This window comes from Aotus nancymaae, unplaced genomic scaffold, assembly GCF_030222135.1.
Source record: "Aotus nancymaae isolate 86718 unplaced genomic scaffold, 86718_ANA_hifiasm-v0.15.2.pri h1tg000002l, whole genome shotgun sequence".
Classification (NCBI taxonomy): domain Eukaryota; kingdom Metazoa; phylum Chordata; class Mammalia; order Primates; family Aotidae; genus Aotus; species Aotus nancymaae.
The window spans coordinates 9535649-9562280 of record NW_026988413.1 but is presented as its reverse complement, the minus strand read 5'-3'; the positions used below and the strand labels follow the sequence as shown (position 1 = coordinate 9562280).

Here is a 26632-nt window from a genome sequence, read left to right as displayed (position 1 = left end):
TTTTAGTGCAGTCTTTCCTTGTGATTTTTTATAGAAGTTACTTGTTTAAATTTCCACTTTTTAAGTCATATTTGGGAAGCAAATGGTAGTAGGCGATAATTCTATTCTGTTTAGTTTTGCTGCTTTGATTGAATTGGCTTTTCTTTTAGATAATGACAGTGTTGGAGTCTGGCAATAACTGAAAGTCAAGAATTGATTCTCCAGAAGTGTTCGCTTCAGAAATAAGGCATGGTGCTGTGAGTAACAGAGACATTTGAGAATACTGGCTCTGTCACCGCGCTGCTCACTTGATATCACATTAGTGGTAGATGATGAACTCCAGGAAGGCAGTCTGTCAGTGAGGCCTAAGTGGCACATATGATGACTGGCACCGGACAGGTGCCCAGAGAGTGTCTGCCTGCTGAAAGGTGAGGTGTGAAGCTTTGCATCTACTAGGACCCTTTCACGGCGGCTTGCCCCTGCCCATCAGTAGTAAAGCATGCCTTGGCAGACAGCATTTCTAGGATGACAGAAGAGTTGTAGGACCTATTTTGGAGACTGAACCAGGCTTGGCTCTTGAACATAAACTCCTGTACCACCTTACACCATTTCCCCACCTGCCTGCGGAGGAGGCTGCAGATACCTGCTTACCTTCTCGCCTGCTTTCTGGCCAAGGAAGCTCTCAGAGAACCTTCAGAAAAGAACCTCAGAGTTTTAAAAGTCAAGTGTATGGGTTTCGTTAGAGTCTGTAACTGCCTTAGTATAAAATAACCTGTTGTCTGCTGAATTGCAGATTTTTAATTTTTTATCTCATGTTTTTGCTTTTTCTTATTTCATCTTAATTCCTGTGTTTAACTTTTCCTTGTACTGTTTTTTTCTTTAAGAATAACTTTAGATGTGACCATTTTTCTTCTAAAGATTAGTCATAGTTCGTTTTTCTACTTACTCTTCTAAAGTAAATGATTTATGAACACTTAATTTGTGTGCATGTCAGGGGAACAAGTGGTTAGTGTGGCATTGTGGGGGGTGGCGGGGGTAGGGAGCAGCAGGAACCCAGACCATAGAGAGCAGCCCGGAGGCTCCAGCCCTGTCCTTCACACAGGAGCCATTCAGGGCTCATTCTTTAGGAAAGTGTCACACCTCATAATTCGGGAATACATCCACTTTACAGTCCTTCCTCAAACATGGGGGATTCTCCCCTTCCAAATAATACACTGGAATTATCCCAACAGCGCTTTTTCCTCCTGTCTCATACCACTGAGGTGTGAGGAGGGGCTGGTGCCCTGGACAGAGCTCCCTCACGCAGCTTCTGATCACATGAAGAATCTGCTCGTTCTGTTTCTGATAACGTTTCTCCATATAGTTCAGTTGATTTAAAGCTGAGATAAAAATACTGTGAAGCTAAGACTGTGTGTCATCAGAGCTATATAAGATCTGCTTTCACTCCTGCCTCCGATGACTCAGGCTGGATTCGAAGCACAGTTGATCCTGTTCTTTAGGCGAAGGTGCCCTAAACCGGGGACACCTCTCGGGCTCCATGTCAACTTCGTGTCCATTGAGCACCTTTTTACATGCTCGTTGACCATTCGTACGTCATCCTTTGTAAAGTGTCCAAGTCTTTCACCTCCTTTTTTTTCCATTTTTGGGATATTTTACTTTTTGTTATTTAGTTTTAGTTCTTTATATGTCAAGGATACCAGTGTTTTGTCTAATATATTTTGCTGATATTTTCTCCAAGTCTGAGGCTTCCTAATTATTATTTTCTTAATGGTGTCTTTGGGTGAGCAAATGTCTGTTTGAGGAAACCTAATTTAATTGGTTTTTTTTTTTTTTTTTTTTTTTTTTTGCAGTTATTGCCTCTGTGATATAAGAAACCTTTGCCTAGATCTCAAAGATATTTTTGTTTTCCTCTTAAGACTTTATGGATTGGGTAGTTACTCTTAGACCTATGATCCACCTGGAGTGAACCTTTGTATATGGTGTGCAGTAGGGCTTGAGGTTAAATTTCCCTTGTGTCAGTTATTCCAGTGTCATTTGTTGAAAAACCTTTTCCTCAATGGACTGTCAACTTCTTATCAATTTCTACCCTAAAAGTTGATTGATTGGAATGGTATTGAATTTTTTTAAAGGTGGTTTTGTGTGTGTGTGTGTGTGTGTTTTTTGAGACAGAGTTTCACTTTTTTTCCCCAGGCCGGAGTGCAGTGGTGCAATCTCGGCTCACTGCAACCTCCACCTCCCAGGTTTAAGTGATTCTCCTGCCTCAGCCTCCCAAGTAGCTGGGATTACAGGTGCCCACCACTGTGCCCAGCTAACTTTCTTGTATTTTTAATAAAGATGGGGTTTCACCATGTTGACCAGGCTGGTCTTGAACTTCTGACCTCCAGTAATCATCCATCTTGGCCTCCCTAAGTGCTGGGAGTATAGACATGAGCCACTGCACCCGGCCTTAATGGCTTTATTGAGATATAAGTCACATGGCATACAGTGTACTCATTTAAAAGGTACATTTCAGTAGTTTTTGGTATATTTACAGGTAATGTTCAACTGTCACATCCAATTTTAGAAGATTTTCATCATTTCAAAAAGAAACCCTGTCCCCTTTAGTTGTTGCTTTCTTCTTTCCCCCACCTTCTACCAGTGTACTTTCTGTCTCTCTAAATTCGCTTATTCTGAAAATTTCGTATAAATATAGCTCTGTAATATGTGGTGTTATGGATTTAACTGTGCCCCTCCCCCATTCATATCTTGAAACTCTAACGCCCGTGTATTTGCATGGCATTTGGAGGTGAGGCTCTTTGGGGAAATAATTAAGGTTAAATGAGAACATGAGGGTGAGGCATTACCCTGATAAGATCGGTGTCCTTATAAGAAGAGGAAGAGACACCAGAGAACTCTCTCTCCACATACACACAGAGGAAAGGTGGCTGCCTGCAAGCCTGGAAGAGAACCCTCACCAGAAACCAACCCTACGGCACCTTGAGCTCGGACCTCTAGTCTCCAGAACTGTGAGAAAATAAATTCCTGTTGTTTAAGCCGTCTAGTCTGTGGTATTTTGTTATGGCAGACTAATACATGTGGTCTTTTGTGACTGGCTTTCTTCCACTTAGCATACTGCTTTCAAACTTCATCCATGTTGTAGCGTGTATCAGTATTTATTGATAAAATAAGATTCCATTCTGTGGATATTCCACATTTTGTTTATCCATTTATCAGCGGATGGACAGTTGGGTTGTTTCCACCTTTTACTATTATGAATAGTGCTGCTGTGAATACTTGTTTACAGGTTTCTGTGTAGATATATGTTTTCGTTTCTCTTAGATGCCTGCAAGTGTACTTTCTGGGTAAGATGGTAATTGTGTTTAACCATTTGCAGAACTGCCAAATTATCTTCCAAAGTGGCTGCATTATTTTACTTTCCCACCAGCAGTGTATTGTCTCATTGTGGTTTTGATGTGCACCCTTGTTGACAATCAGGTGTCCATAGACTTATGGGTTTATTACTATCATTTTGCGGTAGGTTTTGAAATTGTGATCATTGAATCCTCCGACATTGTTTTCTGAAGATTATTTTGGCTGTTTTGAGTCTCTTGAAATTCCATATGAATTTTGGAATCAGCTTGTTACTTCCTACAAAAAAGCCATCTGGGATTCTGATAGGGATTACATTGAGTCTGTGGATCAACTTGGGGAGTGTATCAGACTGTTCTCACAAGGCTAATAGAGACATACTTGAGACTGGGCAATTTATAAAGGAAAGAGGCTTAATGGACTCACAGTTCCACATGGCTGGGGAGACCTCACAATCACGGTAGAGGGCAAAGGAGAAGCAAAGACACATCTTACATGGCAGTAGGCAAGGGAGCTTATGCAGGGGAAACTCCCATTTAAAAAACCATCAGATTCTGTGAGACTTAATCACTACCTCGAGAACAATATGGGGGAAACTGCCACCATGATTCAGTTATCTCCACCTGGCCCTGCTCTTCACACGTGAGGGTTATTATAATTTAAGGTGCTATTTGGGTGGGGATACAGCCAAACCATGACAGGGAGTATTACCATTTTAATAAATAATTGTTAAATTTTTCTACCTTTTTTTTTTTTTTTTGAGAGGGAGTCTCACTCTGTTGCCCAGGCTGGAGTGCAGTGGCACGTTGTTGGCTCACTGCAGTTTCTGCCTCCTGGGTTTAAGCGATTCTCCCGCCTTAGCCTCTGGGCATGCGCCACGATGCCCAGCTAATTTTTGTATTTTTAGTAGAGACTGGGTGTTTCACCATGTTGGCCAGGCTGGTCTCAAACTCCTGACCTCAAGTGATCCGCCTGCCTCGGCCTCCCAAAGTTCTGGCATTAGAAGTATCAGCCACCACACCCAACCCTTCCTACCTTTTCTGATACAGGTATTTGAAAGTATAAATTTCCTTGTAAGGATTTTTAGCCTCATTCTACAAATTTTGATATATTGCATATCTTCATTATCATTTAGTTCAAAACATTTTTTGACCTTTGAATTATATGGAAAGATATTTTTAAAAAATTTTGAATTTTCTCACATAGTTTATTGTTACTAATTCCTAATTATAATTCCGTTTTGATCAGAGAACACGCTGTATAATTTCAGTCCTTTTAAATGTATTGAAACATGCTTAATGGCCCAGAAAATAGCCTGTCTTGGTGAATGTACCGAGTACTCTTGAACCAAAGAGCGTGGGTTCTGCAGCTGTTGGCTGTCGGCAGTGACGTGCTGGAGCTGCATCAGATCAGGTTGCGGGAGATGATTGTGCACATCTCTCCCCAGCTCCTTGTGTGATGATGTCCTGTTGGTAGCTTGCGTCTGCCATGGTGGGAGCCTTATACAATGGACATCTACAGAGTCTACAAATTAGGGTTTTTTTTTCCTTTTCTCTTTTTTCCCCACAGAAAGCCAGTTTATCAGTATACCACTGGGTGTAGAATGTTATAACTGCCCATTAAGTTATGACCTAAGGTGATTGATAGTCTTAACAGATCATCCAAGTCATGATTGATATTTTTCCTTTGGTCTAGTTGCTGAGAGGAATGTTGAATCTCATCCTATGATTGTGAAATTTTCTCCGCTACCCTTTAATTCTGTCAGATTTTCATATATTTTAGGCTGAGGCAGGCAGATCACCTGAGGCTAGGAATTTGAGACCAGCCTGGCCAACATGGTGAAACCCCATCTCTACTAAAAATACAAAAATTAGCCAGGTGTGGTGGCGTGCGCATGTAGTCCCAGCTACTCCAGAGACTGAGGCAGGAGAATCGCTCACACCCAGTAGGTGGAGGTTAGAGTGAGCTGAGATCACGCCACTGCACTCCAACCTAGGTGACAGAGCAAGACTTGTCTCAAAAAAAAAAAAAAAAAAATTGTTTTTAAATATATTTGAAAGCTCTTGACACATGGGAATTATTTGCAATTTTGTCTTTTAAGTAAATTGACATTTATTATGAAATGTATCCCTTTTTATCCCTGGTAGTAATTTGTCGTCTGATAGTTACAGTTTCTTTAGCCTCTTCTTATGTTTAGTGTTTGCATGATTATCATTTTTCATCTATTTGCTTTCAACCTATATGTATTTTTACATTTAAATTGTATACCTCATGTCAACATATAGAGCGGTCTTACTGCTGTGCCCCTCCTGACCATCTCTGTCTTGATTGTAGTGTTAGCCTATTAACATTTGTTATAATTATTTATAGATGAATTTTAGGCCTACCATTTTGGTTTTTTCTCCCCTTAAAAATTTTCTTCGTTCCTGCTTTCCACCCTTCTTTAGGAGTATTTGAAATTTTTTTATAGTTCCTTTTTAGTATGTCTGTTGGTTGTTTATGCCTCTGCAGAGAGTATGTGTTTTGTGTGTGAGAGAGAAGGAGGAATAAAGAGATTGCTCTAGGGATATGATACACATTTTTTTTTTCCTTAGCATTCTACTTAGAGTTAAGATTGTTTGACATCATAGAAAATGTAGAGGAATTGTAGTTGTATAGTTCCATTTACTGTCCCTATCCCTCTCCTTTAATTTACCTCTACATATGTTTTTAAACCCACAAGACGATATTATACATTTTTGTTTTAAACCATCCTTTGTATTTTAAAGAATTAAGGGAAAAAAAGGTATATGTACCCAGCTATTTGCTGTTTATACTGCTCTTCATGCCCTCCTAAAGATGCAAGATTCTATTGTAGGGTCAGTTTGTTTCCACCCATAATGCAGGTGTGTACTCTGAATTCCCTTTGTTTTATTTTGCCTGAAAATAGCGTTATTTTGCCTTCATTTTTGAAGGTATTTTCACTAGCTATAGAATTACATTGATTTCTGTTTTCTCTTTCAGCCCCCCACCCCCCCATTTTTCCCCCCACCACTAAACATGTTATTGCACTATCTTCTGGCCTTTGTAGCTTTTGGTGAGAAGTTACTGGTCATTTGAATTCTTTTTCTGTTACATTATTTTTCCCTGTCTGCTTTCAGTATTTTCCCCCCTTTGGTTTTCTAGCCGTTTTTATCTTTTTTTTCCCTCTCAAAAGGTGATCGTTTTTGTTGGTCTGTCTTCAAACCCATGACTCTTGTCTTTGTTTTGTTGTCAAGACCATCCAATAAGTAATTTATTCTAGATTTCCTAGTATTTCAGTTCTAGGTTTTTTATTTTGTTCTTTTTTCATGGTTTCTATTTTTGTGCTGCATTGCTGCAACTTTCATTGATTATGAACATATTTTTCTATATCTTTGATTATAATATTGCTTTAGAGTCTTTGTCTCCTAATTCCAACATTTGGGTCATCTCCAGCTGGTCTCTGTTACAGATTGTCTTTTGTCTTGAGAGTGGGTGTCATTTTTCTGTTTGTTTAAATCAGCTGTTAAATTGTGCCATTCCCCTCTTCCAACACTAGGCCACCTTTCAGTATACGCCTCCTTTTGGTTGTTCTCTGATACCTTCAAGATCGTTGTTTTAAGATTTTTTCCAGAGTTTATCATTATTTGCCAGAAATGTGGTTAGGTACTTTGGTACTAAAATTGGACTCATGGTTTAAGTAATTTAAAGTTTCAAAGGCTCCACAGTGACTATTAGGATGAAGATGGACTGGAGGTAGGGTTAGAAAGGAGCTGTGTTCTCTATTCTCAGGAAAGCAGTAATTTATGCGAAAGTTGATTGGTCACAGAACAAAACAAGCATAGGATTTAAAGACATGTACATATCCAGCTAAAAATGAAGAACTAAGTCTAGAAACAGTTAAAGATGGTTCTCACTGTGGGTGGGGAAGGTTGGATCATAACACTCTGGCTTGTTCTTCAGTTGTTTTGCATTGTTTCATCTCTTTAATTTAGATATAAGTTGAACCTAAATTGTCATAAGCAGGAAATCTCCTAACCGCTATCATCTAATGATTAGATAATGGTGAGGAGTGGTGCTAATTTGGGAATGAATGTGGCATTAAACTCAATAGAAACTTTAAAACAGCTTTTAAGAGGTGTTCATTTTGTTTAAGTTGTGCCTTTCAATCTGTTTTGTGTGGCCCCTTGCCTGTGTGTGAGTGAGGTCATCTCTGAGGTGTGGGCTTGGAGGAGGAAGTAATGGTGGGGAGGGACGGTGTTCTGGGCACTGAGCTTTCCTCCACAAGGAATACTAGGTAAGAAGAAAGGATTCTGTGGCCAAAAGTTTAAAACCCCTAGCCCTGCTCTCTAGAAGCAACTGCTACATTGAGTCAAGTGCATCCCAAAGTCAGTGCGCATAGTACAGTAGCTGGCCAGGTACGCGTGATGACCCATCATCATCATATCATCAGTGCACACTTGCGTGCAGCCTTGTTCTTTCTGTCAGCAAGTCATTTAAGGACCATTGCAAGAATCTGCCCTAAAGAACAAACCTTTTGATAGCAAGAAAGCTCAGGATCAGACTTACAAAATGGATGGGTGCAGATTAGGAGAAAATCCTGGAATTAGTCTTGGACTATTACTAAGAAGTGCTAACACACTTAGTGGCTCAGAAGACAACGTTGTCTGGAAAACAGAGACATCCTCAGTGAGAGTCATGATTCAGAATGGACTCTGTGTGAAAACGTTTTGGCAATATTGTAGCCAATCTATGTAGCTTTTCTGTATCTACTTAAAAGAATGTTAGGATAAATTTGTTAAGTCTGAAACAGATAATTCTTTAGTAAGTAAAAATAAAAATTCCATCTGATAAAATGCATTCTAATTGGCAGCATTTTCTTTTCTTAGTGATACTTAAAGTAATGATACATGTAACGATTGATGTCTTAGCTGAAATTTGATAAATGTATTGCAGTCTTTTTAACCACCATCTATTCCGTGACATTGTTACAAGCTTGCATACTCTGTCTTCAGATGGATCCGACAGTGAATTTAACTAATTCCCTTTGACAAATAGCTTGTTACAAGTTTTTTACCATTAGGAGCAATGCTGTGATAGTTTGCTAGCTAAGTATTTGTATACTTCCGTGATGATTTCTGTGTGACAAATGCTTATGAATATGCTGTATCAAAAGGAATGCACTTGTTGAAGGCTTTTGAATGTTTCCAGGTTTTACTCCAGAAACAGTGTCATTGTGTACACTCTTACCTCAAGCATATGGAAGCTCCCATTTTCCTGCACTTTAGCTGTCGTCGGGTTTGTTTTTTTAAAAACCTTTGTTAATTTAGTAGCTGGGAAGCAGTAGATTGCCAAGGAACAAAGTCAGGCTGAACTAAATAACCTAAAACATCCTGGAACCAAGCACGTAAAATTAAGTGCTGTGGGAAATACAGCGAAGTGTAATGCTCTGCACAAAAGTGAGAGGGAATCCCCAGACATCTGAAGACGAGAAAGAAGAGAGCTAACAGTGAAGGCGCTAACCACTGTGAGCCTCTGTGTGGCAGCATAAGGATGTGAGTGAGGTGGGCTGGCAGGTAGGGTCGCACAGAAAAGGAAACAAAACCTTGTTCCTGGCTGGGAGGGGGTTGGGAGCTGACATTTCCATGGAAATCTAGAAGACAGAAACCTAAATACCCTTTAGTGTATAGGTGAAAAAAATCATCATGCTCATCAACCAGGAAAGCAACTAGTAAAGTTTTTAAGCTGAGCTCTGGATATAAGAAGAGTGGGGAAAGTCTGTCTTGAGAATAAAAGAACAAAACACTATGGAAAACAGGGCAAGTTTTTAAAAGAAAAATTCTATAAATGTCAAATGAAGTCGTTAAAATTAAACAGTAAAGTTGGCATAGCTGAAAGAGAATCACTTAACCCATGGAAGATCAGGAAAAATTAGAAAGTTTGAACAAAGATAAAGCGATAGAAGATGATTGAAGACTTTTAACTGAGATATAGAAGGTAACGTGAAAATGTCCCACATGCACATAATAGAAGAGCTAGGAGAAAATAGAAAGGGGACCAGAAATACTTGAAAAGGTAATAGAATCTTCCAGAATTGTTGTAAGGCAAAGTAGGCATGTCATATTTTAAGGTAATTATTTAACCATGACAAGAATGTGTAACTCCAAAATAAAACGAGCCATAATGGAACAAGTAAACTATTCCAGTAGAAGGGGAAAGAGAGGAAAACCAGAAACATAGAAAAAGAATTAAAATAGAAAATACAAAATAGGATGGTAGAAATTAATCCAGATATGTTATTTACACAAGCATGTAAAAAATTTATACAAATATGTATTTATGCAAATATGTATAAAACAGTTTACCTAAAACCAAACTTGCCTATCAAATAATATTAGACTCAGTTTTTTTAAAAAGTGAATTATGCTGTGGTGGTTGACAGTAGACACACCAAGACATAGAAACAAAGGTTGAAAATAAAGGGCTGGAACAAAAACATTTAAGGAAAATTCTCACCAAATGTTAGGTGTAATAACATCAGATATAATAAGTTTCTAAGGCAATATTGTTAGGAGTAAACATGGTTGCTTCCTAATGATAAAAGGTACAAGTTACCAGGAATATAATTTCAGATACGTGTATTAGCACTGCCTCAAAATATGACAGGTATTTTAGACAATTAGAAATTGGTAAAACCATTATTGGGAGATTTCACTAAAAATTTCTTGGTAATTAATAAGCAAACAAATCAGAAACAATATAGAAGATCTGAAAAATAGAGCTGACCGGCAGTAACAGGTCCCTGTATCCAACAGTGAGAGATGGGCATTCTACTTAGGCACATGCGAAATGACGGTCCATCCTGTTCTGGCCCAGGAGAAATTACATACTCAGCAATGAGTCTCATCACATTTTAAAGCAACAATCAAAAAGATAACATTCTCATGTTTCTGCAATTTAATTTTAAAATGAAATTTTTTTGAAGGTAAAAAATTACATTTTGGAAATCTGAACCGTTTAACTCTTAGAACAAACAGTGGAAAAGAGAAAATAGAACTGAACGAGAAGGAAAATCTATACACATCAGATTTATGTGATGCAGCCAAAGTGGCATGTAGAAGAAACTCTTAAGTATTTCATATGCCTTCTACGTAGTATGAACATTTTATAAGTATTCAAATGCTTATTTAAAGAAAGAAAAACTACAAAGTTAACCAAAACAAGGATTTATCCAGAGAAGGCATATGTAAGGAAAAAAGTAAATGAAAAGGAACAAATGAAGTAAGGATACAGTAATGAAAATCATTAAAACCCAAAATAGTTCTTTAAAAAACTTAAGAGACAAGCCTCTGGCAAAATTAATGATTAAAAAAAATGGTTTTGAGGCGCCACACATTACGCACTTAAAACAACAAATTTAATCCATTAATGCATGTGTCTGCTCCACCAACTGGCCTTTACCCCATCTCTCTTTGGCCTCCCTACTCCCTGAGACACAGCAATACTGAATTGAGGCCAATTGATAACCCCACAATGGCTTCAAAGCGTTCAAGTAAAAGGAAGAGTCTCATGTCTCTCACTTTAAATCAAAAGCTAGCAGTGATTAAGCTGAATGAGGAAGGCATATTGAAAGCTGAGACAGGCCAAAAGCTAGGCCTCCTGTGCTGAACAGTTAGCCAAGTTGTAAATGCAAAGGAAACGTTCTTGAAGGAAATTAAAAGCACTGCTCTGGTAAATGCATAAATGATAAGAAAGCGAAACAGCCGTATTGCTGGTAAGTAGAAAGTTTGAGTGGTCTGGATAGAAGACAAACCAGCCACAGCATTCCCTTAAGCCAGTGCCTAATCCAGAGCGAGGCCCTAACTCTGCAATTCTGTGAAGGCTGAGAGATGTGAGGAAGCTACAGAAGAAAAGCTGGAAGCTAGTAGAGGTTGGTTCATGCGATTAAAGGAAAGAAGCCATCTTTTATAACAGTAGTGCCAGGTGAAGCAGCAAGTCCTGATGGAGAAGCTGCCGCAAGTTCGCCAGCAAACCTAGCTAGGATCATTGATGAAGGTGGCTGCATAAACAACAGATACTCAATTGAGTCAAAACAGCCTTCTACTGGAAGGAGATGCCACCTAGGACTTTCATAGCTAAAGAGGAGAAGTTAATGCCTGGTGTCAAAGCTTCAGAGGACAGGCCGACTCTTTTAGGGATGAATGCAGCTGATGACTTTGTTGAAGCCAGTGCTCACTTACCCTTCTGAAATCCTAAGGCCCTTAATTAAGAATTACACTAAGTCAAGCCAGTGTGGTGGCATGTGCCTATATTCTCAGCTTTCCAGGAGGCTAAAGTAGGAGGATCCCTTCAGACCAAGAGTTTATGGCAGTAGTGTGCTATGATCATGTCTGTGAATAGCCACTGCACTCCAGCCTGGGCAACATCGTGAGATCTTGTCTCTTTAAAACAACAACAACAACAACAAAAAAAAAACAACTCTGCCTGTTCCCTAGAAAGGGATATTAAAACCATGATAAACCACAGTACACATGCATGGCCAACGTTGTAGGCGATGAAAATTCATACACTGCAGGGTGCTGGACAGCCACTTTGTAGCACCAAGATGGCAACTCGTAATAAAGTTGAACCCATGACTTTGGAAGGCTAGTGCGGATGGATTGCTTGAGCCCAGGAGTTTGGGACCAAACCTGCGCAATATAGCAAGACCTCATCTCTAGAAAAAAAATTTTTAAAGGGCCTGGCACAGTGGCTCATATCTGTAATCACAGCAACTTTGGAAGGTCGAGGCAGGCGGATTACCTGAGGTCGAGTTCAAGACCAGCCTGACCAACGTGGTGAAACCCTGTCTCTACTAAAAATATAAAAAATTAGCCAGGCATGGTGGCAGGCGCCTGTAATCCCAGCTACTCTGGAGGCTGAGGCAGGAGAATCACTTGAACCCAGGAGGTAGAGGTTGCAGTGAGACGAGATGACACCACTGCACTCCAGCCTGGGTGACAGTAAGACTGTCTCGAAAAAAAGAGTCTTATTCTCTTGTCACCCAGTATTTCTGTGCTCCAGGAAATTTGTACATGTGTGCAAAGAGAACTGCTACTTTTATTCTTTGCAGCTTTGTTTGTAAATACAAAAAAAAAATGGCACCTGCTAACAGAATCATTAGCAAGGTCCACGACCAAGAGAGTTGCTAGAGTATTGTAAATGTGTGTTACAAAGTATATTACAACTGTAGCTATGTCAAATATCATCAAAAACAAATGGTAGCGCAAATGTACATGTTACAGTTTGTTTAACAATGTAGAACATGTGAAATGTATTTGATATATATTTATCCAGTAAAATATAAAAACATTTATAGGAATGATAAGTACCAAATCATGGTGGTATTTGCTAGGGTAAGAGAAGGAGTGGGATTACAGAGGAGAACATAGTGCTTCACTTATAACCTGTAATATTTTCTCAAAGGTTGGGGGGGTGCTGTAGGTGGAATATGAGACAAGTGTGGGAATGCAAAACTGGGTCATTCATTTTACCTTTTAGATTTTCTGTTGTATGTTTTGTTCATGTTTCCAGAGATTCATTTTTTCATATTGCTTTAAATCACTTTAATTTATTAAAGATAGTTAAAGATATTTCTTCTTAATCTACAATTTTGAATTTATTTGTTTGTATAGCCTTACTTAGAAAGGGCCACTCCAACCTGAGAAGAGGTAAGTGTTCAAATATAGATTCTTGGTTTTGCTGTTTCAGCTTGTATATTTTAAATCTTAATCCATTTATAATATATTTCGGAATTTAATATGGAATATTTAGAAATATCTTGCCCTCATGACATTTATTAAATAATCTTTTACCCACTGTCTTGAAGTATCTTTATATAGTAAATTCTTAATGTGCCAGAACATTGTTTTGTTGATCTTTGTGAGTATAAGTGTCTTTCTGTTCATTTTAGTCAATTAATAATACCTGCAGATAAGCTCATCATATTTAAAGGTTAAAACGGAACACGGTGGTTCTCTGCCCTGCCCATCCCCGTCTCATTCTCTGCACTTCCCCTGCAGATGCTGCAGTTTGGCACTCAGCCATCTCTGCTGTGATTTATACATCTCTGTATTTCTCAGTAGTGTGCGGATACTGCTGCCATTGATTGAGAAGTTTTAGATGACTATTGTAATATAAGGACTTGGCTCTCTAAGTCATTTTAAAATAAAGTGTGTGATTTCAGTGTTTGGGATGTGTGCTTCTGAAAAAGTTACAGCTGAGCATCATCATAGACAGTGCTTATTGTTAGCTTTTGGTTTTTCCTGGAGTCAGTAATTGCATTTTTCTTCTGGGACAGTTTTCCACAAGGTCGTTCACATTAGATAAGCCAAAAGGTCTTGATTTTTTTATGGGTAACTTCCCTCCTGGAATGTTCCATTCTCCTTGGCGGTGGTGCTCTCAAGGCGTACCAGCAATCTTGTGAATGGGGCTTGTCGACTTTTAGCTTTATGGATAGTGTGAATGGGATCTTCGTTCCACTCTAGTTTTTAACAGGTTTTGGTTGATATATTGGGAACGTATTGGTAATGAAATGTCAGAAAATATGTTTGTGTTAATGACTGTTAGCGTCTATGATATATGTTGATTTCCTTAACTTTCCTCCAAGTCATGTTTATAACTACTGTACTAGTGTTCACCAGTCAAACCAAGCACGAGGAGCTGGAGTTCCTCCTTCTAAGTCAAAAAAGGGGCAGACGCCTGGAGGAGCTCAGTTTGTTGGCCTGGAATTATACAAACGACTTAAGGAATTTTTGAAGAATTACTTGACAAATCTTCTTAAGGTAAGATGTTTTACATATGTACTGAGTATTCACAACAGGATGTAAAAAGGGAGTGAAATAATGGTTCTGACTTACTTGTTAAATCTTTCATTGTTTTAGACACTAACGTGGGTGACAATGTTTTGCTATTGCATAGTCTTTTACCTACTGTGAATACGAAACCATCATAAACTATATTCTGGGGGTTTTGTTTTTTCGAGGTGGAGGTCTCACTATGTTGCCCAGGCTGGATTTAATCTCCTGGGCTCAAGTGATCCTTCCACTTCCGCCTCCTGAGTAGCTGGGACTCTGCAAACGCTCACCACTGTGCCCAGCTCATTTTGTTTTTTTTTTAAATTAGAAAGCTTTGATAACCTCTTAGCATAATAGTACTTTCCTTAAATTACCACCATTTTGGATTTCGTTGTTAGAAATGATGAACTTTTTCATTTAAAGCAAATATATATTCAAATTACCTGCATTTTATTGTGAACCCAATGTGTGGTGTTCCTTATCAAAGTGTTATCAATAACTGTAAGGTTATTCAGTCTTGCAAATCATGGTTTTCAAGTGTGATCTTGCTCTTTACACATGGTTGTGAAGTACCTTTTTTTTTTTTTTAAGACAGGGTCTTGTTCTGTCACCTAGGCTGCGGTGCAGTGGTGCAATCATAGGTCATTGCAGCCTCCCACTCCTGGGCTCAAACAATCTTCCCGCCTTAACCTTCTGAGTAGCTAGGACTACTGGTGTGCACGAACATACCCAGCTCCCAGCTAATTTTTTTTTTTTGAGACGGAGTTTCTCTCTTGTTACCCAGGCTGGAGTGCAATGGCGCAATCTCGGGTCACCGCAACCTCCGCCTCCTGGGTTCAGGCAATTCTCCTGCCTCAGCCTCCTGAGTAGCTAGGATTACAGGCACGCGCCACCACGCCCAGCTAATTTTTTGTATTTTTAGTAGAGACAGGGTTTCACCATGTTGACCAGGATGGTCTCGATCTCTTGACCTCGTGATCCACCCGCCTCGGCCTCCCAAAGTGCTGGGATTACAGGCGTGAGCCACCGCGCCCAGCTCCCAGCTAATTTTTAAATCTTGTGTTGCCCAGGGTGGTCTCCCAACTCCTGGGCTCAAGCAGTCCTTCTGCCTCAGCCTCCCAAAGTGTTGGGATTACAGGTGTGAGCCACTGTGCCTGGCCATGATGTGTATTTCAAAACTGCTGTGAAATTGTGCTGGTGGCTAGGATGAGTTTCACTGTGAATATCCATTTCCTTCTAGCATAGGTTTCTCCCACTCCAAGCCTTTGCTTGGGCAGTAGTGGAGGTTTTTCCCCTTCATCTCCTGCCTTTTTCTTCTTCAATCTTCATCCATTGTAGCAAAGGCAGTGTGCCTCCTTGTATCCAGCCACAAGATGAGCAGCTGGCTCCTTCTTCTGGTTCTATACTGTCATAGAGTGAAGACAGCTGTATTCTCAACCCAGGGAAATTTGCAGGAACTTTCTGTATATATATTTTAAACATTTTTTATTTACACAATGTGCAGAAATGTCATCATCATGCAAAATTGTTTTACCTAATTTATTTTTACACGCTAATTGAAAACTTAAACATCATGCTAACGACTGTACGTAGTTGATTGGCCACAAGTTGTGTCTAGTGTATTATTTTCATCTTCCCCAAATGGTGTGTCTAAGGTCTTGCTGAAGCCACTGTTCTTTTTATTCACAACACATTGTAAAGTGAATGTTGTAATTAATTATTCTTTAGTACTAAAGTGTATTGTGCTATATAAAAATGTTGATGGCCATGCCATCAGTGATACTTTTGCATTTTAAAAAGGTCAAGTACCATCATCCAGAATAGTTTAGCTTTACATTTTAAAGTTCATTTCATATTATTTAAATGTAAATGAACAAAAAATTGGTTGTGTCAAGAGATGATCAGGTTTTTCCATGGATTGTTCTGTCACTCGTGTACCTTGAGTGTGTGGAGCTTCAAGTCTGTCATAGCCATTTAGTTTTCATTGAAGACACTGAGGCTCAGAGAAGCCAGTGGGCTTGGCCCAGCCCTTCCTGCAGGGAGGAGCCCGCACCTTCCTCTTTGTGCTTCTTTGCTGCACACACCTAAACGGCAGTGCCATTAACATTTTTAAAGCATAAGGCTTACTTGGTAGATACCATTAATTCCTAAGAAAAAATTTCAAGTTAATCTCCTTCAGATAAAAATTTATGGCTTAAGTTGTAGAAATCTGGATAAAAATTTTGGTAAATGAACGTTTTTTTAATGAGGTCTTGTTAAGAAATAGTTATACCATTGTACATTATTTTTTACAGATCACCACAAAAAGATGTTTTCATTATTTTTAAGTAAATTTAAAGAAGGAAGAAGACGCATTTAAAAATTGAATAGTATTAGCCTTGTGGTCTAAATTGCTAATTAGAACATGTTGATTTTATTTATTTATTTTTTTTTTGAGGCGGAGTCTCACTCTGTTGCCCAGGCTAGAGTGCAGTGGCGCAGTCTTGTCTCACTGCAACCTCTGTCTCCTGGGCTCAAGTGATTGTTCTGCCTCAACCTCCTGAGTAGCTGGGGCTACAGGCATGTACCACCACACCCAGCTAATTTTTGTATTAGCAGAGATGGGGTTTCACCATGTTGGCCAGGCTGGTCTCAAACTCCTGACCTCAAGTGATCTGCCCACCTCAGCCTCCCAAAGTGCTGAGATTACAAGTGTGAGCCACGGCACCCAACCAATTTTTTTTTAAACAAAATATCAAAAATACAGATGATTTTGAGGTAAATTCCTTAATAAAAAGGAATTACCTGTATATCCTAATTGTTCAGGGTACTTTTATTTGAGTGTGTGCGCATATTTAATACCATGAAAAATGTTCCAGTTTAATTTGAGATGAAAGAATTCTTTTACTATATTCTTGAGAGTTTATTAGCATATTTTTATATACAGAATAATTTAAAGAAGCTGTCTAAAATCACATGTATCAATATTTTAATGTGGTAGATGTTGTTAACTTTTATTTTTAATTTATGATGTGACAAATTAGTCATCTTAAAGCTTTAGTTACCTTGTTTTTAGGATGGAGAAGATTTGATGGATGAGAGTGTACTGAAATTCTACACCCAACAATGGGAAGATTATCGATTTTCAAGCAAAGTGCTGAATGGAATTTGTGCCTACCTCAATAGACATTGGGTTCGCCGTGAATGTGACGAAGGACGAAAAGGAATATATGAAATCTATTCAGTAAGATTTTTATTTTAAAACCTTTTAAATGTATTTTTTTAATGATAAATTATCTTTCAGTAAGAATCTAGGCAAATATTAAGCTTTTTTAAAAATAGTAATTTTCATTGTTTTATCAATAAATGTCCCTTAAATATTTTTTAGCAAGAAAGAAGAAGAATGGGTAAATTGGAGTTATAAAATATAGTTTGCCCATTTCTGCATTTGCTTTTTAAAAATTTCTTCTTTAGTTATTTGACCCTACCATCTCAGCTTGCCTGGGACTGCCTGAGTTTTCGCACAGAAAGTCCTGAGTCTTGGCAGCCCCAGGCAGATCAGATGCCATGCGTGAGGCACGCCCTGAGGATCAATGCTTGCGTTTTATAGTCTGAGAAACCCCACTTCAGGGAGAGGACCCTGAATTAATTAATTCCTAAATCACCCTCATTACTGTATGTTTCTTCAGTCAGTCAACTAAAGGGTTTTTGTTTTTGTTTTTTTTCCCATTGGTTTTCAAAATATGTTCCTGTATTGGTCTGTTTTCATACTGCTGATAAAGACGTATTGGAGACTGGGTAATTTATAAAGAAAAAGCAGTTTAATGGGCTCAACAGTTCCATGTGGCTGGGAAGGCCTCACAATCATGGCAGAAGGCACATCTTACATGGCAGCAGCCAAGGCAGAATGAGAGTCAAGTGGGAGCAGACACCCCTTTTAAAGTCATCAGATCTCGTGAGATTTATTCACTGCCGTGAGAACAGTATGGGGCAACCACCCCCGTGATTCAGTTATCTCCCACTGGCTCTCTCTCACAAGATGTGGGAATTATGGGACCTATAGTTCAAGATGAGATTTGGGTGGGGACACAGCCAAACCACATGAGGTCCCCAAACCTGCTGTGTCAGAATCACTTGGGGACTTGTTAGAAATGCACATTCTCAGGCATCATCCTAGACTTGAAGAGAAACTCTGGAGACAGGGCCCAGCAATGTTTTACCAAGCTCTCCAGACAATTCTGATGTATGCTGCAGTTTGAGAACGAGTGTTCAAGAGCGAGTAAAAGGACTCGTAACAGTCTGTTCATAGGCTGTCAGATCAACACAGGCAATGCCCTTTAAAACTAGTTTTGTTAAAATGTCAGATTCTACATAAAGGAGTTAATCACCATATCCAAGAATGTTCCTATAAAATAACAATACTTTGTAGCTTCACTTTTGACAAATTTAAAAGAAAAACATAATGCTGGGTGCAGTGGCTCATGCTTGTAATCCTAGCACTTTGGGAGACCAATGCAGGAGGAGACCAGCCTGGACAACATAATGAGACCTCTACAGAGAAAATATCCAGGCACAGTGACGCACCTATAGTCCCAGCCATACATGAGGCTGCGGTGGGAGGATCGCTTGAGCCCAGGAGGTGGAGGGTGCAGTGAGCCACGATGGTACCACTGGACTCTAGGACTCTACCTTGAGTGACAGAGCGAGATCCTGTCTCAAGATAAAAAGAAAAGCGAGCCGGGCGCGGTGGCTCACGCCTGTAATCCCAGCACTTTGGGAGGCCGAGGCGGGTGGATCACGAGGTCAAGAGATCGAGACCATCCTGGTCAACATGGTGAAACCCCGTCTCTACTAAAAATACAAAAAATTAGCTGGGCATGGTGGCACGTGCCTGTAATCCCAGCTACTCAGGAGGCTGAGGCAAGAGAATTGCCTGAACCCAGGAGGCGGAGGTTGCGGTGAGCCGAGATCGCGCCATTGCACTCCAGCCTGGGTAACAAGAGCGAAACTCCGTCTCAAAAAAAAAAAGAAAAAAAGAAAAGCATAATGTATCCCGGATGCATGACCAGTTTTTATTGTTTGTATAGCTCCAGTTTCTGTACCATACCAAAATTGTTGCTGCTTCATAATGATACTTTGTTATGTAGTTAGTCTAGTTCTAACAGAAACTTTTTAGGTTTACTTGTTTGATTTGGGGTTTTTGTACTTCCCCTTTTCTTTAATATTTTTTTCTTAACTGACACAAATATGTACAGCATAAGTTTTTGAAAAATATGTATATTGTGAGATGGCTAATGGGATTTTTTCTTTGTACATATAAATGCTTTCTTGAGACTCAGAGTTGTTAGTGTAGGAATCAGGATGATCTTGGTTCGTTCCTTTTGGAAACCTGCTAGACCTAAAGTGCCGTGTGTACCCTACAGTAACATCACAGACCCCTAAAAATCATTACGCTGGCCGGGCGCGGTGGCTCAAGCCTGTAATCCCAGCACTTTGGGAGGCCAAGGCGGGTGGATCACGAGGTCAAGAGATCGAGACCATCCTGGTCAACATGGTGAAACCCCGTCTCTACTAATACAAAAAATTAGCTGGGCACGGTGGCGCGTGCCTGTAATCCCAGCTACTCAGGAGGCTGAGGCAGGAGAATTGCCTGAACCCAGGAGGCGGAGGTTGCGGTGAGCCGAGATCGCGCCATTGCACTCCAGCCTGGGTATCAAGAGCGAAACTCCGTCTCAAAAAAAAAAAAAAAAAAAAAAAAAAAAAAAAAAAATCATTACGCTTTTTAAACTTATTCCGTACTGTTTTCAACAACAGTTAAAGAGAATATAAATAAAGAAGCTGAGATGACAGGTGTCTGTGCTTGGATACTACTTGAAGTTGTTGACGCTCTAGAGTGGCGGCGTTCTGATTTCATCACGATAGCATGTTTTGACCAACTTGTAATCTAGAAATTTTGATAAAATAATTTGAGATTTAGATTATTTCATGACTTGAATCTTGGAAAAACATAGTAAGAGTGTAGACATTTTGTTTTTTTTCCTCCAGCTTGCATTGGTGACTTGGAGAGACTGTCTGTTCAGGCCACTGAATAAACAGGTACCTACTGCTGGGAGCGTGTGCGTGTTCCTTTTAAAATCCCTTCCCAGATTCATTGCTTGGTCTTTGTCTCCTCACTCTGTCGGATTTTCCCATCTTACATTGTTAATGGTTGTGAATGTTTAAGGGATATGTAGTAACGTATATCATATTCTGTAACCCGTATCGTATTTTCTACATCCTTTCTAAAGGTAACAAATGCTGTTTTAAAGCTGATTGAAAAGGAAAGAAATGGTGAAACCATCAATACAAGATTGATTAGTGGAGTTGTACAGTCTTACGGTAAATAATTTCCCTTTAGTTTATTCAAAGTTTTCACATCAAATGGCAATTACAACAGTGCTCTAACAGATTTCATTTTTTAAATGGTTTAATATTATAAAGGACATTGTTAGCATTTACAAAGGTACTTATATTTCTTTTTAAGTCAATGTGACTGTTTGATTTTACTCATAAAAGCTGTTTGATCCGTGTGCCTTAAGGAAATTTTGATGAAATAGACATTTTAATTATTTTCTTTTCTGGTCTTAGTGAATTACTGGATATGTTAGAGTGTCATTAATTGAGCTCAATGATAACCAGAAATCTATATCAGCTTGAAAAATTGAGATTGAGAAACTGATAAAGTAATACAATGTCTTAAAAACTTGGGTAGCATTGTATTTCTTTGCAAATTTAAAATTAGTTATTTTTATTGCTTTTGGAAGTATAAAAGTTCTCGAAAAGAACTTCATCATAATTTTGAAGCATACCTGGCCATGGGTCAGAATTACTTGCTTTTTATACATCTTGGATTTTTTTCCTTTTTTATTTTATTAAAAGAGTGTATTTTAATACTAGTGAGTAAGAGTTACTTATGTCCTGCCATTTCACATTTACCTTTTAAACATATCTTAAACTGAATGCTACACCTAAGTATATTCTGTGAAATATAACCAAAAAAATAGGGTAATTGAAATATAGCTCATATTCATTTCTAGTGGAATTGGGGCTGAATGAAGATGATGCATTTGCAAAGGGCCCTACGTTAACAGTGTATAAAGAATCCTTTGAATCTCAATTTTTGGCTGACACAGAGAGATTTTATACCAGAGAGAGTACTGAATTCTTGCAGCAGAACCCAGTTACTGAATATATGAAAAAGGTAAGCTTAAATATAGTACTTTAAGTAGACTTAAGTTAAAGTCATTGCAACTCAAGTGAATTCTTTTTAGCACATACAGCTTTCTTTACAAGTCATTTGTTGGGCATTGTTTTCCTAGAGTGTCTTTATCAGGTGCAAGTGCGTCTCCTAATTCTCCAGGGAGCTTCTATAAATTGGTAATCATGACTAAGAGTTCTTGCTGTTCTAAGGATATAGCCATAATAGCTACATGACTTTTTTTAACTGTTTCTCCTAGAATGTGGATTTATATAATGGACATCACAGTCATGTCGATGAGAAAATTTTAAGAAACAAATATTCTCAGATTTGCAAACTTTAAGCTTTTGCTTTTTTGCTTCTAAAATACCCCTAAGAATCTATTACCTAGCTTTCAGGATTATATAGAGGAGAGGTTCTTCTGAAAGTAGGATTTAAATTCTAATATGAGAGGGTATTCTCCTGCTTCAGCCTCCAGAAGTAATGGGATTAGAGGCGTGAGCTACCACACTCAGCTAATTGGTTTGTTTTTTTTTTTTTTTTTTTTTTTTTGTAGATAGGGTCTCGCTATGTTGCCCAGGCTGGTCTCAAACTGCTGGGCTCAAGTGATCCTCCTACCTCAGCCTCCCAGAGTGCTGGGATTACAGATGTGAGTCACCACGCCTAGCTGATAATCAAGATCTAGTAGACTTGCTCTTTGTTTCTCTTTCTTAGAAACATAGATGTTCTGGATTTAGGCTCTAAGGAATGACCTAGGTCTGGAGTCAGAGTCAGCAAACTTATCCTGTAAAGGACTGGATAGGAAATACTTTAGGCTTTGTGAGCTCTGTGATCTCTTTTGCAGCAGTTCAGCTCTGCCATTGCAGCACTAAAGCAGCCAGTGGGATATGTACACAAATGAGTTGGCTGGGTTCCAATAAAACTTAATTTACAGAAAAAGGCAGACAGGCAGAATCTGACCTACAGGCTATGGTTTGCTGACCCTTGAGCTAGCTGTGCTAGGACGGTGGTCCCCAGCCCTTTTAGCACCACAGACGGCAGTGGAGTGGGGTGTGGAGAAAGGGGGATGGTTTTGGGAGGAAACTGTTCCACTTCAAAGGAGCACGCACATAGAGCCCTCGCACGTGCAGTTCACAATAGGGTTCGAGCTCCTGTGAGAATCTAATGCTGCCCCTCATCTGACAGGAGGCAGAGCTTAGGTGTAATGCTCACTCATCTGCTGATCACCTCCTGTTGTGTGGCCTGGTTCCTAACAGGCCACAGACCCATACTGGCCCACAGCCCAGGGGTTGAGGACCCTTACACTAGGAGATCTCCAGGGAATCTGGATCTTTCCAAGCGTGACACCTGCTTCCCCTTTATTCCCTGTTTACTTGGAGCATAAATGGACTGCAGAATCCCTTTTCCAAATGCTGAGATAGAAAGTCAATTAAAAGCAACAACTCTGCTCTAACCTCATAGAGAAAGTCCTATCTGGCTTGTTTGTGGTGACCTGAATGCGTTTTCCTATAGGAGATAGTGGTTATAAATGGGCTTACGTTGGAAGTTGAAAGTCCTTGACAAATTTCTGACATCTCAAAATCTAACAAAAATGGAACTATTCAGAGTATTATACTTGGAATATTAATAGTTCCTTGTGTATAATGCTGGGCCAAATTGACTTTTGTATGCTGATCTGGAACCTAACCAGCTCACCCAGAGTTTCAAACAGCTGCCTAACAAATGAACTTTTGATACATCATCTGTTTTGAATGTTAGCATTGCCTGTTATTTCATTGTTTAATACGACAGTGCTGTTTGCCTAAACACATCTCTTATTAAACTCTGCTGTATATGGTGATTCTTTAGAAACTAGATGTCCCTAAAGACCTCTTATCCAAATGCACCCACAACAGTGGTACCTATTCTTTTTGAACAGCGTTTATTAGAGAATTGTGGTCATCTCCTTTTATCCACCCTGATGAATTAGTAGTGCTCTAGGGCAAGGAAACCAGTGTTTTAGGGCAGAGCTACAGAAGCACTCCCAGAACAGGTAAATCTGTTTTTAAAACCAGGCCTGACACCAAAGACAATTGAGGAGCAGGGATTGCCAATGGCCTGGATGCTTTCAATCTAGCATGAGCCCTGCCTTCAAGGAAGCAGTGTGCTTCCTACATCCTGGTTCCCATAGAGGGATTCATTTCTAGAGGAGTTAAACGTTTGGATTTGTGATCAAATCCACTTAGATCACACCAAACATGACTTCCGTCACATTCTGAAAGTTGATAATGCAGAGTCTGTAAGCATAAAATTGGAATTTGACCATGTAATTCTGCTCTCATCCTATAGCCTTGCATCTCAAACTGAGCTATGAGTCCAGTTTTAAATCCCCACCCCACCACTTACTAGGGGCATGACCTTAACGCTTCTCTTCCTCAATTTCCTTATCTGTAAAATGAGAATAATAATAATAGGTAATAGTGAAGATTAAGTGGGCTTTAGTATTTAAAAAGTTTAGCATGAGATATTTATTAGTAAAAAGGTGCTTAGTGTGTGTGGCAAAGAGCAAGGCTGATATATTTGGTATTACAAATATACATCCCACAGAACCTCCAGTGTATGCCTGGGAGGATGTAAAACCACAGGATAAAGGGTGCCAAATCTTAGTAACTTAGGGAGCATTTATGTTTAAAACAAAACAAACATTCTATTAGGAAATAGAACAGTATTGAGATAAAACATGACCCTTGAAGAAATATTCTGCAAATTTTAGCCAGTTGAGAGCCAGTTCAAATTCCCTGGGTCTGTGTTCACTTTGCTCTATTAGGAGAGTTTTAGTGGAAACATTTGAGAATGTTTGGCCTGTGTTTCCAAGGATGGCTTTGAAGAGTGAACCATCTCAGTGTCTCTCAAATATTTTACTGTCTCATGTGATTGAGACTGATCTGAGCTACAGAAACTCTGTATGACTGCTCTAGGTTTCTAATGCCATTTTTTTTTAACTTTAAAAATACACCATACTTCATTAATTTGCTTGTCTTTGGTTTTTATTTTCCTTTTGTTTTTACTGAGAACCAATCCTAGTTAAATTAGTAAAGACAGTCTTCAATTGCATGCTTTTATTTAGTCATTTGAATTTGACCTTGGCATTCTAATACAACAGTCTGCCAAGTACAGTGATGATCAGGAGCCTATTTGACTTGGAATCAATAGAGAACCTAAATAGCTGTCCATTCTGAAGCCTGATGACAATGCCTACAACCTTGGTTTCCTTGCCAATATATACAATAAGCTAGTGTTGAAGCCCCTCGGCCATGAATGTTTCTGTAATCACCTAGGTACCTGTTCACTCTTCCTGCCCGCTCAGCCCCTGCAGGAAGGGTCTGTAGAATGCTAAGAGGTGGAGAGCTGTGCCCCTCAGAGGATGAATCAGCAATGGCATCAAAGCCTAATCTTTCAACTGGGAAGGGGTAAAAGTATGTTTTGCTGCCTGAGGTGATTTTGTTCTTCCAAGAAAGAGTTAGAACTTAAAACAGAAAAAACGGTGCTGTTTGGTTTGCATGTTCTGTATTCCACCAGCTCTAGGTTCTTGAGGTATCCGTCTTAGTGAAGCATTAGATATAAAGCAGCATTTATTGTTTTAAAATAGCTTTATAATCAGAAAAACAAAATTATACATTAACTGTAGACTTTTTGGAAAATACAAATAACATAAACCTATAAGCCTGGGGCACTGTTCCTGATTATATAAACCAAATTGGGATCATGATACAGATTTTTTGTAACTTATTCACTAATGATTTGTTATTAATAGTTCGTGTTTGATATTTCATTAACTGAACATACTATAATTTACCTCTTATTGGAAATGTAACAACTTCAAGCTTTTTTCTGTTTCTTCGTTTATGAATTGTCCTTTCTTCCTTGTGTTTTTATTTGTATGTACCCACGGCTTTGATGGAGATAATTATGTGCATTAAGAATATTGATCTTTTGATACATACTACAGATATTTTCCAAGTTTATTTTTCACATTTAGCTATTTAGAACGTGTAATAAGGTTCTGACTTACATGGTTTAAACAATTGTCCCATTATTATTAGTTCTTGATAGTACCAAATCCTGCCCAATCATTTTTTTATTTTACGTTTTCTTGGCTCTTGATGATTCATTACCAGTTGAATTTTTCCATATTTCTCCAAAATTATACCAAATTTGAAAATCTGGGCAAGGCAGGGTAGCTGACAGCCTGTAATCCCAGCACTTTGGGAAGCCGAGGCAGAATTGCTTGAAGCCAGGAGTTCAAGACCAGCCTGAGCAACATAGTGAGAACTTGTCTCTAGAAAAAATTGAAAGTTAGCCGGGTATGGCTGTGTGCACCTGTAGTCCCAACTACACAGGAGGCTGAGGTGGGAGGATCACTTGAGCCCAGGAGTTTGAGGCTATAGTGAGCTGATTATATGCCATTGTACTCTTGCCTAGGAGACAGAGCAAGATCCTGTCTCTGAAAAACGTATTTTTTTTTTTAAAGAAAATCATTTTGGAGAGTATTTGCATTTTTATAATTCAAAATATAATTCTCTTTATTTAGATCACCTGAATAATTTATTGAAATGTCTTCCTTGCTTTGATAGTTTAGTAGTATCTCAGTGACACTTTACACCACATGTATTTCTGGTGATGGTCTGCAAAATATTCTGACTTCTCCTAATTTTACTGCGTTGTTATATTGCATCTTTGCCCTCCCCTCTTCCTCAGGAGGAAATGCAAGAAATCGGGATACATAAATAACTCAATAGGTTTCAGAGGTACATATTCAGTGTTTGGAAGAGAAGGCCATAATGTTTTTCTTTAAATTTTTTAAGTCTGATTTCTTTTGATTATTTCCATGTGATCAGGGCTTATATTTGTGTGACTCTTGGCTTCAAGTAGTTTTAATCTAAAGTAGCTCATCTCAGTATTTGCACAGAAGATCCACTCATTTCTTAGAGTGGCAGAGACATTATAACCACTATGAGGGATAAAAATTATGCAAAGACATTTGAACTATTAATGATGTTGATATTAGGGCACTTAAAAAGGAATTCTGAAACGGAAATAGATCTTACTGAGAAAATGGCACACATCAGTGGCTGTTTAAATATGGTTGTCAATTACCCTAAAAGCAAAGAACTTTTTCCTTTCTTTTTTTGAGAGATGGAGTCTTGCTCTGTTGCCCAGGCTGAATGAAATGCAGTGGCAAGATCATAGCTCACCATATCCTTTAACTCCTAGG

At 38.9% G+C, this 26632-nt stretch overlaps 1 protein-coding gene across 1 annotated transcript in view; it reads left to right on the top strand.

The window, feature by feature from the left end:
- Window positions 1–26632, top strand: part of CUL1 (cullin 1) — a 101665-nt gene that overhangs the window by 39962 nt on the left and 35071 nt on the right. The window contains exons 3-7 of the mRNA XM_012443784.2: window positions 13976–14150; window positions 17218–17385; window positions 20187–20237; window positions 20429–20519; window positions 21218–21381. Of these exons, the coding sequence (XP_012299207.1) occupies window positions 13976–14150; window positions 17218–17385; window positions 20187–20237; window positions 20429–20519; window positions 21218–21381 (649 nt within the window). The remainder of the gene's footprint in view (window positions 1–13975; window positions 14151–17217; window positions 17386–20186; window positions 20238–20428; window positions 20520–21217; window positions 21382–26632) is intronic.